Source organism: Lissotriton vulgaris, chromosome 7 (assembly GCF_964263255.1).
Source record: "Lissotriton vulgaris chromosome 7, aLisVul1.2, whole genome shotgun sequence".
NCBI classification, from domain to species: Eukaryota; Metazoa; Chordata; class Amphibia; order Caudata; family Salamandridae; genus Lissotriton; species Lissotriton vulgaris.
This window is the reverse complement of record NC_141695.1, coordinates 1,286,536,190-1,286,550,296: the sequence shown is the minus strand read 5'-3', so window position 1 is coordinate 1,286,550,296 and position 14,107 is coordinate 1,286,536,190. Positions and strand designations below refer to the sequence as shown.

At 47.8% G+C, this 14,107-nt stretch overlaps 1 protein-coding gene across 1 annotated transcript in view; it reads right to left on the bottom strand.

Annotated features, from left to right (window-relative positions):
• The window catches only part of LOC147703420 (interferon-induced very large GTPase 1-like), a 341,875-nt gene that overhangs the window by 173,213 nt on the left and 154,555 nt on the right, over nucleotides 1-14,107 (bottom strand). The window contains exon 2 of the mRNA XM_086931863.1: nucleotides 9,684-9,808. Within this exon, the coding sequence (XP_086787989.1) occupies nucleotides 9,684-9,808 (125 nt within the window). The remainder of the gene's footprint in view (nucleotides 1-9,683; nucleotides 9,809-14,107) is intronic.

The window sequence follows — 14,107 nt, the reverse complement described above, 5'->3', positions numbered from 1 at the left end:
CGGGGCAGTGTCGGTTGCCTTAGCTGGCTTCTCCGGCGCCGGCGCGCTTGTCTTGTGCGTGCCCCCCTTCTTAGAGGATCTCTCCTCCGGCGCCGATTTCGACCCCGTGGAGTCGCCGTGTTTCTTCGACTTCTGCGGACCGGAGGTCGACGGAGTCGATAAGGCCGCCGGTTTATTTGTTTTCGCCGTGACGGCCGCCATCTTAGGGACGTTCGAGTCCTTAACTTTCGGTTTCGGTTTCGGGTCGGCCATCTTAGGTGCAGTCGAGACCGTTGCTTTCAGTTTCGGTTTCGAAACCCTAGGCGCAGCAAGTATGTCCGTGGCCGGGCCGACAGGCGGGGCCGTGGCTTGCGCTACAGGGTCTTGGGTAAGGCCGACAGGCGATCCCGCGACCCCCTCCTGATGTTCTTCAACTTCGGGGCATAGCTCGTCCTCTGAGCTATCTTCCTCGGCCCCATAAACCATCACGTCGTCCCCTACCTCGTCGACGTATTCAAGGCCTTGACCCACGACTCCGTCGTCGTCATATTCCGGATCGGCCTCGACCTCCGTCTCAGGCGGGGAGATTTGAAGATGATGGCTCTGGTCCTCTTCTTCTTGGTCGCCGAAGATGTTATCCGGATCCGGGGCCGTTTGTTTGGCCACAAGGCGCACCGCGCGCCGAATCGTCAGAGTTTTCTTCGACCTGAACTTCGCACAGGCCCGGCAACTTCCTTCGTCATGGTCTGGTGAAAGGCACTTATTACAGACCGGGTGTACATCTATATGTGGGTATTTGGACCCACAGAGCGGACAGAGTTTAAACGGACTCCGCTCCATGTTGGGAACTTAGTGTCGAGTCGCGATGAGAAGGCCTCGATGTCCGAAGAGTAGTTTGAACTCCGGTGATTCCGGCTCCGAGAGACGGAAGAAACTCGAGACCGAACGCAAACAATACCGACGTAAAGAAACCCAAAGCCCTTTGGCTGTAAAAAATGATGTTTATTCGGTTCCGACGGAGAGACGTCGAGACCGCATCCGAACCCAATGGCGGAAAAAAACAATCTGGGGATGGAGCCGATGCCCATGCGCACTGTAGTCCAGGGGAGGAGCCACCCATCTCAGGATACTTCGAAGACTCTTCCAGGACAACAATGTGCGATCATCCGGACCCAACACTAGGTGGCGATCTAATGCAAAGATATGAATTTAGCAGCCCACATGCCTCGAACCCTTAATTTCAGTGACCTTGTCGCCCACGAGGCCTGTGAAGTGTCTGGCAAATAGAATAGCGACCCCAGCCTTCTTTTCCATAGTGGAGGAGTAATATTGATGAGGGAAAGCCCTGGAACGCATTCGATGCCAGTCTCTGGATATCAGGTGCATTTCCTGTAGCAGGCAAATCAAAGCACCCGAGTTCTCCAGGAATGATATGACGGCCCTCCGCTTTATAGGATTATTAAGCTGTTTCACGTTTAGGGTGAGAACTTTCAAGGTAGCGTCAACCATGTTTGTTTCCACTGTGGACTACACAGATGTTCAGGGAAAATGACCCACTCCGCTGCCATGCCTGAACCCCTCTGAAGTGTGACACACCGGAACCCTCCCTTCCCTCCCTCCCAACCCCTCAATCACCCCCTCCCTTACCCCAACTTTTACCAAACTCCTGAACCTTACCCCGCCTCCCCCCACCCTAACCCCAACTGAAGTGCCCCAACAAGTTACCATAGTCCCAAGCCTGTGCAATCGTCTCCCAGTGAAGAACATAGAAACCTTCTCAGGGGTCTCACTGATACTTGGTCCTTTTAAACCAACAAAGAAGAAATTGGCACAGAAGCTGAAATATTAAAATAATGCATTTATTCACCTCAGATGAGGGAGACTACGTCACACAGAAGCCTTAGCAGCTGAATGAGGCAGTCTAAGGAGTACAGAAAACTGGGGCCTTATATATGCTTAGGGTTACATAGTCAGCAGAAAACTGGGGCCTTATATATGCTCAGGGTTACATAGTCAGCATAAGACCAAGGGGCAGTCCTGGCTCATGTAAGCATGCAAAATTACTAATATGGGCATGCAAGATCAGCTTGCTCAACAAAGTGGGAGGAGCTAACAGTTGCTAATTCTGGTGAACACATCCTGACATTTACAGACTAGGATCAGCTGCAAGGACAGCTGCAAGCTCAACTGAGCATGTGCGAAGGTGGAAGATGCTAAATATAGTTCGTTTCTAGGCAGAATACAAGAGCAGTCAACACTGAGGGAGGACAGAGCACATGGCGAGCACGAGGCAGCACACAGCAAACAAGATGGCTGCCAGAAATGCAAAATGGCTTTCAGCTCATGCTAACTTATCCCTGCAATCTTTAACAGCAGGCCTGCGGTGAGTTTACCTGGTTGAGCGTGCAGCCCTGGCACCCCCGGCTCCCCGCTCCCCCCTCCCCGGCCAGCTGTAGCTCAATGCAAAAGCGTCCCCCTCATGCTGTCAAATCATTCCGTAGGAGAGGTGTCTCTTGTCACCGCGATGAGGGCCGAGGCCCGTTCCTGGAACATAGTGTCTTGGCCTGGCTTCAGATCTGCGAGAAGTGGATGCCAGCGACCGACGCGTTGCTACGCGTCCCTCGAGGGCTTTTGAGAGCTGCTTGGAGAAGTGTCCATCTCGTCGTGCACGAGACCCAACAGGGCGCAGATCTCGTGAAGTGATCTCAACTGTTGCAACACACTGTTCCATGTAAAAATCAGGTGGAAGGGGTGACTCCAAGAGTAAGGTATTCCCTTGTCCTTCAGAAACGCAGTGACGACTTTGAACGCCTTCCTTTTTTGGAGTGTGATTGCCGACAAGTCCTGGAACAGCACCACTGATTGTCTGTGATATTGAAAAGGCTGCTTCAGTCGCGCTTCTCGGAGTATCCTCTCCTTTAGTGGAAAGTTCGGCAGGAAGGCCAGGATGTCCGGGGAAGCTCACGCGCGCTGCGGCAGGCCTACTCTATGTGCTCGGTCGATACGAATTTCAAAGTCGGAGTGTTCGCAGAGTATCTCCCGAAAGAGGCCCTGCAGGTATCGTGTGACGTCCGCTCCCTCTGCTTTCGATGGAACGCCTCGGACTGGTATGTTGTTACGTCTTGACCTATTTTCAAGTCCTCAGCATGTGCTTGTAAGTCCAGTTGCTAGTCTTTAAGGCGGATGACTTCTTGTTAAAGATGGTCGACTTCTTAGCTTCTGGTATGGTCAGTGTCTTCGAAGGGACACCACTCGCTCACCCAGCCCGTCCACATCGCTGCGTATCTCTCTCACTTCTCGGTCCACCTCTTGTTTTAGCATGTGGAAGTCCTCGCGTAGGGAGTTAAATAGGGTTTCCAGGAATGACTGGGTTATTGGCACTTCCCCGTCCTTACTTTCTTGCTGCTGTTGCTTTGTCAGGCTGGGAGAGGGAAGCCCTCTGTCTCCCTGGTTGGGACCTTTAAGGAGCATATCCGTGAGCGTGCGCTCCCCCTTCTTTCTAGTGCCAGCCACCCAGTCAGTCTTTGCTCTCGCTAGTTGCTGAGGCCCCCGGAGGGGCCCTCCCTCTAGGACTTGATGAAGGGGGCGGGAGCGCAACTTCTCGAGCCTGAGGCGTGGATGTTAGTAGTGCCCTGTAGTCTCCTGGTTCCTTTGGGGTGGGGGTGGTAATAGCCACAGGTGACCAATGTCCTTTCCTACTGTTGTATTTCAGAACGTGTGGGACCACACTACTGGGGGTCCCCCCCTCAAATGATGCAAGGTGGGAGTCCAGGAGGCCCCGTCCCTGACGCACTCGTCTCTGTTAAAGATCCTACTGGTGCTCCCTGAGTCTCATCACCTTCACCGGCCCCCTCCCACAGCACCCCCTTAAACAATTTTCGATGGCCTGCTGTGAATCGTCGTGGCCATCTACAGAGGACCTGGGGAGGTTTGTCGTGTTATGCTGCTCCTGTTGCCCTGAAGTGGGACCAGTGTGTAGCCCTCCGCCGCTGCCCCACTCTCACGTGGCCAACTGCTCACCTCTATTGCACTCCTCCCCACTGAAATGAGAGCTGCCTGTGGTCTGGGTGTTATGAGCGTAGGGGGCCCCACGTGAGGCGCAATGGTGCGGGGTGTGGGTCCAGTCGAGTCCGTGGATGAGTGCCCCAAAGCTTGGGGGCCCATGCCTTCGCCCTCCTGCGGCAGTGCCGGGTGGACTCACCTCGTTCACCAGCTGGCATGGGGTGGGCCTGGACCCTGACTCCTCTTGGGGGTGCTTGTGGGAGCAGGCACCCTCCTTGTGTGCCGCTCGCGTAGGGCCCTATGACCCACGTTTGTGGACCCAAGGACCCATGCCGAGGCCTGTGCGCCAGTGACCGCTGCTGTCCCTCCGCTTCACCTCTACTTGGGAGCAGTGGGGCGGCTCTCCGCAATGTGTCCGTCCTCCACTTTATGATAGACTATGCCCAGCGCGGGGATCTCACCAGGAGCATTGGGCCGGGCCGGTCCATTGCGCTTCAGCCTAGGCCCGACAGCCCCGGGCTCCATTTTAGTGCCACCGCGCACACTGTAGCCTGTGTTAGTTTTCCCATTTCCCATCCTCATTTGGTGGCCAACACCAAGGGCGTTATGACGGCGCCAGATGATTCCAGATATCAGATTGTAATCTTGTTTTGGAATATTGCAGAAAATGGATGATGATAATTGGGTTGCAGTAACTGCTAGCCATGACCTAATTTTCTTACAAGAAACGTGGCCCTTGGATCGTGTTAGAATAGCTGGGCTTGCTGAATATATGGTACCAGCAACTCTATCACCTGCGGTCGGGCCAAGAGGTGTTTGATGGCTTACTTGTGAGTTACTCTGTTAACTTGGCCTAATGGTATCCTTTTGGTATCCTTTTGGTCATCATTCATTTTTACAATGGATTCTTTGTTGCTGAGGAATGTTATAACAACTTTAAGCTGTCAAGGTTTATTTTGGGGCTCGAATCAGAATTAGCACACCTGAATTTGGGGTTCATTGTTGTGGGTTAGGAAGATTTTAACATCAAGCTTGGTTATTTGTTCGCGAGGGATGGGCCAGCCATCCTGAGTACAACTTGTATGAGACAAGGGGATCCCTCAAGTTGGGGGACCCGAAAGCCTGGGCTCTCTTGAATGTTGTTAACAGTTTTGACCTCCTCAATGCTTGTGAAGCTGTTGATCCAACTCACTGTTCAAAAGCTACCTTTGTCAGGGGCAGCTATGGGTCAATTTTTGAACATATTTTTGTCTCTACGTCCCTTAGGAAGCAGATCACATGTGAGGGCACTATTGTCACTGCATTGGGTGATCACAATCCTTTATGGTTAGGTTTTGGTTTCCTCAAGGAGAAGGTTAGGCCGGGTGGTATCCCCTCTTTATCTGATAAGGTCCAGGGGCTTTGCCTAGTCTGGTGGAATGTGAAATGAAATGAAATGAAATTTAGGTTTTATATAGCGCATGGCTGCCCGTGAGCGTCCCAGCGCTGAGATTGCAGAACATCTGAGGGTGAAAGCCGGAGGGAGGGAGGAAAGTTATTGCGGAAAGAGATGCGTTTTAAGAAGCTTCCGAAATTTCATAAGATTGGTCTCGGAACGAAGATGAGATGGCAAAGCGTTCCAGGTGGTAGCCGCTGTAACCGAGAAGCGACGTCCTCCAGTTCGGGCTTTTCTGGTTCTGTGGACTGTGGCCAGATGACCTTGGGCTGAGCGTAGGGGCCTGTTGGGTCTATATGGGAAGATCATAGCTTTTAGCATTGGGGGCCCTTGATTTTGCATAGCTTTATGAGTGGTACAAAGGGCCTTAAATTTGACCCTTTCGCGGATCGGCAGCCAATGTAGTGCCTTAAGGGCGGGTTTGGCTGAGGCTCTACGAGAGGTTCCTGTAAGGATCCTTGCCGCAGCATTCTGTGTTCTTTGAAGAATGTTAATCGTGGATTCTGGGGCAGCCAGAAAGAGAGCATTGCAATAGTCCAGTCTTGATAGCACTAGACCTTGGACGAGCAATTTCTGTGAGGGTCCCGGAAGTAATGGGAGGATCTTTCTGGTGGAACGCAGTAGCCCCACACATGTACCAGCTGTTTTTTTTGCTTGCGTTTTCAGGGATAGGTCCTGTTCAAGCCAAAAACCCTGGATATATGGTACCAGCAACTCTATCACCACTATGTGGGCCAAGTGTACTAATCATTTATAAACCCTGTGAGACTGTAAAAAAATTAAAGAATACAGAGAGGTGTACAAAAGGGCTTTGAAAAGGTGTAAAGAAATAAAAAGGGAGCATTGAGGGAGGTTGGTACAATCTTGCAAGAAAAATGACTCTAAGTCCTTCTGGAGGGTCTTCAAAGATATTAGCTCCTTGGAATCCACTGACAATTCACTCATTACCACCATCAGCCCAGAGGCTTGGGAGAGCCACTTCTATGCTTTATATTATTCTGATATGCCATGGGATGCTCAGAAGCCCGAGGGGGCCTACCCTGTTCCTAATAGATTTATCATTGAAGAGATCTGTGAGGTTGTCACTAAGTCCCTCTCTAATAAGGCTGGATGTGGGGATGTATAAATATGCCCCAGAACTGTGGGCACCATTACTTTGTTATTGCTTTAATGCCTTTACTTACTTTGGTCTTCAAGATTCATGGCATACCACCGTCATTGTCCCTATTTTTAATAAAGGCGACCTGCAGTCCCCCAGCTGTTATCCTCCAATATCGTTGTTGGACTCCACGGTCAAAATTGCTTGGATGGTAGTATTGAACCATTTGTTTTCTTGGGTCACTGAGTCTAACAAACTGTCAAATGTTCAGTATGATTTCTGTGAGGGGCTGGGAATGGTGGAGCAAAGTCATAATGTATGCCTGCTTATTAGCAAGTATACTATCACTAAGCAGGGTTCCATCTGCCTTGCCTTCATGGACCCATCTAGTGCCTTCGACAATATGGTTAGGTCCAGGTTGTGGGACATGCTCAGTGATCTGGGGGTGGACCCTGGGCTTCTTCAATTCCTGCGTGCACTTCACTTTTACTTATCAACATCTGTTAGGGACAGTCCTGTTGGCAAGCTCACCCCCAGCTTCCCCCTGGGGAAGGTTCATCCTACAGGGGTGTGTATTTGCCCCATACTCTTCCTGTTGTATATCAGTGGAATTGAGGAGACTCTTTCCGCCTGTGTGGTGGACATACAGATGATAGGCGGGAAAAGAGTCCCTGCATCACTTTACGTGGTTGACGTTGTCCTAATGGGTAGAACATACATAAGCTTAAACACCCTCTTCTGGAAATGTGTGAGCTTCATAGGGTCCCTGGCTTAACCACCAAATGTTCTAAAACCTATATCATGTCTTGTGGGCCCAAATCCATGAAATTAAGAAGTGTTTATCTCCAGGACTATCAGGTTGCCCCTACCAAGGAGTTCTGCTATCTGTGGTGGTTCTTGATTCCAAGAGAAATTGGGGCCCTTATAAGAACAAAACAGCCCAAAGGTTTATATGTGCTATTGGTTTCATCTATAGCTTAGCTTCATGCATCAGCAGAAAGCCCATGCCCCCTTGCTGGAAGTTTCTAGAAGGAAATGCCTCCCCATCCTCACTTATGGGGCTGGCATATGGGGGTACTCCAACAATTCTGCTCTCCAGATCAAAGAGAACAGGGCCCTGTGTAGGCTTCTGGGTGTTCCTCCATTTTGTGCCTTGTATATTGTTCATCAGGAGCTTGGAGTTGGGTTTGTTGAGGACTATTAAATATGCCCTTTTGATACTCTGGTGTGCCATCTGGGCCAACCAGCATGCATGCCTGAACAGGAAGGCGACCCTAGATTGCCTTGCTTGTGCTAAAGGCCTAGCTATTCCATGGCTGACCTATATCAAACAGGAAATGATCGATCTGGGGAGACCCGAGATTTTTTGTTGCCCCCTCCTGTAATTCCAAAGCCGCTCTATCTTGGGTCAAGAATGCATTCATAAAGTTATAGATGGCATAGGAAGCTATTTGAAGCAATCAACATTTTCGTTACGCAATATGTTAGCTTGCAATCCACTGCCCATATGGAACCATACTTGTCCTGGATGGACACCACCTGTGACAGAGTGCTGTTAACTATGTTTAGGCTGGGCCTATCAAGGTGACAACTAAGCTTTCCACATGGTCAATTTAATTGCACTATTGTGTTAAGATGTCCTTGTGACGAGTCCTCTCATCGGAGCTTGCTTCATTTAACTTTTTTCTTTAAATATTACAGGGCCTACTCCAAAAAGTCCAATAAATCACAGAATGTGGCGTTAGAAGATGTGCAGATGCCTTGTTGTACCTGCAATCACTGAATTCCCTCACTCTTTTCTGCTCCAATTGTTCCTTTTTAAAATGTACTCACAGTAGGAGAAAACAAATGGCTTTTTGATGTTTTGCTACTGTGTTTTGCTGGCATTTTGCTCATGTTTTTACCGTGAGTATTTTATTGTGTAGTTATGACTTTTTAACTAATGATTAATTGTGGGTATATTCTGTATTAGGGATGTGTGTTAAATGGCTTTGTCTTACTACTGAAATAAAGATTTTGAAATGAAATGAGTTTGCTTCACTGTTTCGTTCTTGTATAGCTCCTACTTACATTCTTTCTTGCTCAAAATGTTGTGTATTTAATATTAAAGGCACACCAGTGTAGCACAGCTTGCTTGCCACTCATTTATACTGTGTGTGTCACATCCAGTGTGACCAATCTGTCTGAACCGGTTGGCCATCTTGTATGGATTTGTGGGTGAATCATTGTCCCACCTTTCTAAGTGGGTCACCATATTTAGAAGCAACATGGTTGCTTTGTTGGATCAATACAACAATACCCCATTCTTAATACCAATCGAATATGGCTGTCCAGTGCAATTCGCACGTGGACGATTATGGTGCATGGAGTTTCATTGCTTTCTATAGGTGCTGGCCTTGTTGGACTATAAAAACAACTATAAAATTCACTTAATAAAATTCCAAGATGATTAACATATGCTATTTTCAATTTTTCATGTGTTTTATTTTCATTTAGGCAACATCCATTTTCCTTTTTTCTACTGTTCTTGTATTACTATAGCTTCCTTATACTTTCAGAATTTGTTTGTGTTTCTTATTGTAGAGGCCGAGTAAGTGAATGCAACAGAGAGTCATTATCCTAGTATTTCGACCAGTTCTCCCTACCTGGAGCTCTTAAGCATGACGGCATAGCGCAGTACATGTATTCCTTGGGCATCACTATATTGAATGAATACTGTTTAAAATATATTTGAGCTCCTTCCCGTCCAATGGTTGCAGTGAACTGGTAATTTATCTAGGGATATAGCACTAAAAGTGAACAAGTGAAGAAAGGTTAGTGCCACATACCTGTTTAGTACAGCCCAGTTAATATTGAAACTGAGAAGTTAGCATATATGCATGTTCTGTGCAGCTTTATAATGATACAGAGGAAAGCTTGTTCATACTTCAGTGTAGGTAAGTCAGTGTGGGCTTAAATCAGAGCAAGAGAGACAGAGAGAGAAAAAGAAAAAGAGAAATGAAGCTGGATGCATAGATGGACTAGATGTTTCATATTCTATGTCTGTCAGCATTGGTATTGCGGTAGCTGAAAGATCACTGGTGAAGACACAATGTACAGATATAGAGAGGGATGTAAATAAGCCTGTTGCTTCAAGAGGCATAAGAGAAGACAAAATATGGTTCTTACCAAGTCTGCAGCATGTAAAGGAAATGCTGGACAAAGGACATCATTCTCCTTCCTTATCACCACATTGAAGGTATATTTTGTTGATTTAATTTTATGCTCCCTTCTCTGCAGCACCTTCTCCTGGACTGTACAAAAAAACACAAAAAGGCATCAGTTCTTCATGCCCTCTGTAGGTTCTGGTCTTGCAAGTAGCAGGTTTGAGGATCATTATCCTACCATATGTTCTCTGATTACTTACTGGTGTGTCCCACCTTTACATCACAGAAAGTACAACAGGAGCCATTAAATTGCGGGTAAGTTTGGCAATATTCACATTGGAAGTCATTTCTTAGCAGATAAGTACTTTTTAAAAAGCTGCAAACTTACTTAACCTTTTCCAAAATAGATCAATAAATTAATAAATCGGAGTGATTCGTCAAGTGGGGACCAAGAAAAAAGGGGTCCCAAAACGCACTTTTCCCATGCAATTTCTCACAGGAATATTATATACAGCTACAACCAAAACTGCTGAACTGAATCGCAACAAATTTGGTGTAGCTAGATCTTGGTCCAGAAACCGTGTCCTTATGATGTGGTGTAAATGTAAATCCACTTGATAGTTTTGAAGAAATTAAGGTGCAAATAAGTATATTGTATGACACTGAGGATCAGGGCCTTCGACGGATCTTAATATAAGATCCATTTGGCTGCCACCACATCAACAAAGATGTGGCAGCAGCCATTTTGGGACTTAGTAACTCAATCTTCTCTCCTTTAGAACTTTTTTACCGCAAATTTACAGAAAATGCCTTTAAGCAAAAAAGAAATGGGAGTGGCCCAAACCTCCAGAGGGGATGCACCAATGTAATTGTTTGGGAAAGGGGGTCATGCAGTTCCCCCGCCCTGAACCATTGGAGTCCCAGGGGATCCTATCTTCCAGGGCAACATTACAACATAACGTGGAGGGAGGCATGCTGCCCCCTTTCCCAGGCTACTAGCAGGACCAGGGAGTCCATGCCCCTGGGCTGCTACACATTAAAAGGGGATGGGGGTTTGTGGCCCCCTTATTAGGCCATTAACAGGGCCCTGTGAACTACATCTTGTAGGGGAGGTCGCCATTATCAAAAGGGAGGAGGCTTGTTGCCCACCTCCTCAAGCCATTAACAGGCCATTAGCCCCATCCCCCAGAGCTGAAACACATTACAATGCCGAGGTGACCCAGTGCCCAGCCAGGACACCCACAGCAATGGCAGTCCACGGTTTGCAAGGGGAACTGCATGGTCCCCGCTGTCACTGTTGGCTCCCCTGTCCAACTTATCAGCCAGTGACAGGAGGTGGATGTACTGATTTGCTACGACACAGCGGGAGCAGCTTTTTTGCGGTCAGGCTGGAAACGAAGATACCTGTTTTCCCTGCCTTTTGCAGGCAGGGAACTGAAGTGCCCAGGGGTTGGGATCACTGAGACATTGTTTCCATCACTACCGGGATGGGGTCCATGGGCACACTGGATCGCTCTGACAGGGGCTCATGAACCCCTCTCCAAAACAAAGATGACCACCCCAGGGAATGGGGGTTCCCTACCAGGACCCTTGGATGGCCTGGGGAGGAGGGACCATGACCCCTCCCAAAAAAAGAAATAAGCCCCAGGGGAAGGATGAATGGAGCAGTAGACAGCTTATTTGAGGAGGCAGTACTACCCCTTCCAAAAAAAAAAAATATTTGGCCCAGTGGGTCCGGAACATGGGCCCTACACCACTCCTCTCTTTACAAAAAAACAAATGGCTTCAGGGATGGGGTTTCTTTTGCATGCAGGAGGGTTGAGGAGGGAGGCCGTACACCCCTCTCTACCCATTCCAATAAAAGAAGTCGGACCGGGGAATGCGGTCGTTGGGGGTCACAAAATACCTTGGAAGAGGGAGGCAGCATGCCCTCCTCATAATAAACAAACAATATATATATATATATATATATATATATATATATATATATATATATATATATATATATATATATATATATATATATATATCCAATGTTGCTCGCTCCAGCTACCAACTCCAGCAGGGTTAGAAAAGAAAACGAGGCAGACCCATCTCGGTGCAGTTTTAGTTTATTTTCACCAGTCCTCACGACGCGTTTCGGCAGATCCCTGCCTTGATCACATGACAACACGTCAGTGAAGCACATTTCCTTCTAAAGTGCAAATTAAATTTTTTTAAATTTATTTATTATGTTTTGGCTCTCAAAAGAGGGCCACATAAACATGTACATACAAAACAACACAATCATCAAAAATACAAGAGTTATAAAAACATACTATTCGAACCGAGATAGGTGCACTGCAAACCATCAGTCCCACAAGGCCAGGCCGGGACCACCTTCCAGAAAATTAATAAATAGCTAAAAATCCTTTAAAAAAGTTAAAAACATAGGCACAAAACATTTCATTTGGTGGGCAATAAAGTGCATGAAGAAAATCTTGAAAAGTGACAATGCTGAGGCGTAGACAGATTACTTTAAGCCATCGGTTGCGCAAGCTACGTAACATAGGACAAATCAAAAGTACATGCATACAGTCCTGGTTATTCAAATTACATAAATTGCACAACGGCGAGGTGCCATGCCATTTGGACAACAGCACATTAAGAGGGATTAGGTCATACCGTAATAAAAACCAGAACCTACGTATGCCATGTGGTAAATTCCACAGGGCGTACGGTTGGGGCTGTTTCAACCTATAGGAGGAGATTAGCGGCTCCACGTTCCTTTTGTCGCCAACTGTTTTTTTGTCGGTTAGAAAACAGTACTCCCACGAAGCCTCCTTAAGGACCTGCTTTAACTGCGTGGGAGTGTAGGAGAAGAGTGCGCTTTCCTCCAGCCCCAGGATTTTCACAGCCCTTCTGAAATTGCCAACGAGTTTGGAGAACTCCTTGAAGTTGCCCAAAAGTTCTTTTTTGAGCAAAGCTCGCAGGGTTCCTTCTCTCGCTCTAGCCAAGCTGGCTACCCACCTTATTAAGGCGCATAGACCCTGCACCCAGGCACTCCTGAGTCCAAAATCCAGCCTGCAGGCGGCCAGTGGACAGGCATTATTAAGAGTCGAGAGGGATCTAAGGAGTTTTCCCTCAGTCTTGTGGCAGAAGTCCCAATATTTTATCTCAATTATTTCTATACCATACAAAATGGTTGCGGGGATTTTAGCTCTAAATACTTCCAAGAGGCTAGAAAAATGTCTTCTCCCCGTTGCCAAATATAGGGACTTTAACCCGTTGCCATGGGCAAGAGCTTTGCGGGAGCAATGCTCTATGTGAAGACTCTCGCTCATATTGGCCGAGAATATTTTCCCTAAAAAGGTATAACTAGTAACGACCTCCAATCTGTGCCCTCCAATGGCCCAACGAAAATCTGTCGAGCGGCATTTCTTTCGACCAGCAATACACATCACTTTACTTTTATTGGTATTGATCTTCATATAATGCTCCCTGGCGAAGCCCTGCAAAGCCTGAAGCCGATTTGCCAGTCCCACGGGTGTTAAATCAAGCAATAACACATCATCGGCATACATCAGGCAGGCCATTGGCACCCCTCCTATCAATGGTGCGATCCCCTCGCTGTGGGACACAACAGCAGGGAGGTCAGTTGTATATAAGGAGAATAACAGGGGCGCCAATAGGCAGCCCTGCTTAAGGCCATTCTGAGCTGGAATTTTGGCCGAAAGCCCCCTTTCGCCCCCCATTAAGACCCTGCACCAGGTCTCAGTGTGCAGAGCCCGCACCAATTCCAACAGATGTGAAGGGAGGCCCAGCATCGCCAATTTTCTCCACAGCGTTCCCCGATCTACTTTGTCGAACGCTGTGGAGAAATCAATGAATGCGGCGTATACCACTCCCCCTCTCACCTGTACATATTTATCCGTAATAACCTGCAGGGCAGTCAGGTTGTCCAACGTGCCATGTTCCCTTCGGAAGCCAGTCTGTTCCAAAGGCAGGATGTTGCGCTCCTCGACCCAATCGGAAAGAGAACTCAGGAGGCATTTCGCAAAGACCTTTCCGATGGAGTCGAGGAGCGCAATCATGCGATAGTTACTGGGACTGTCCCTTGCCCCCTTTTTAAAGATAGGAACCAGAATGCTTCCTCTCCATGATGCAGGGACACATTTGGAAGAATGGCACGCCTTAAACAGGGGATACAGGATTTTACTCCAGGTCAATGGGTCTTGTTTTAGGACCGTCATCGGAAGCTCGTCCGGTCCCATGGCCCCAGAGGATCGCATATTTTTTATAGCCAACTCGATTTCCTTCTCAGAGGGAAAGAAAACCGCGTCATCAGGGGCAGGATACGAAAAGTTATCAACAGCTATGGTCCCATTTCCAGCATATAATTCACTAATATGGGAGAGCCATAGATCTTCTGGTATAGCTATCGGGATAGGGGAGTGGCGAGTACCA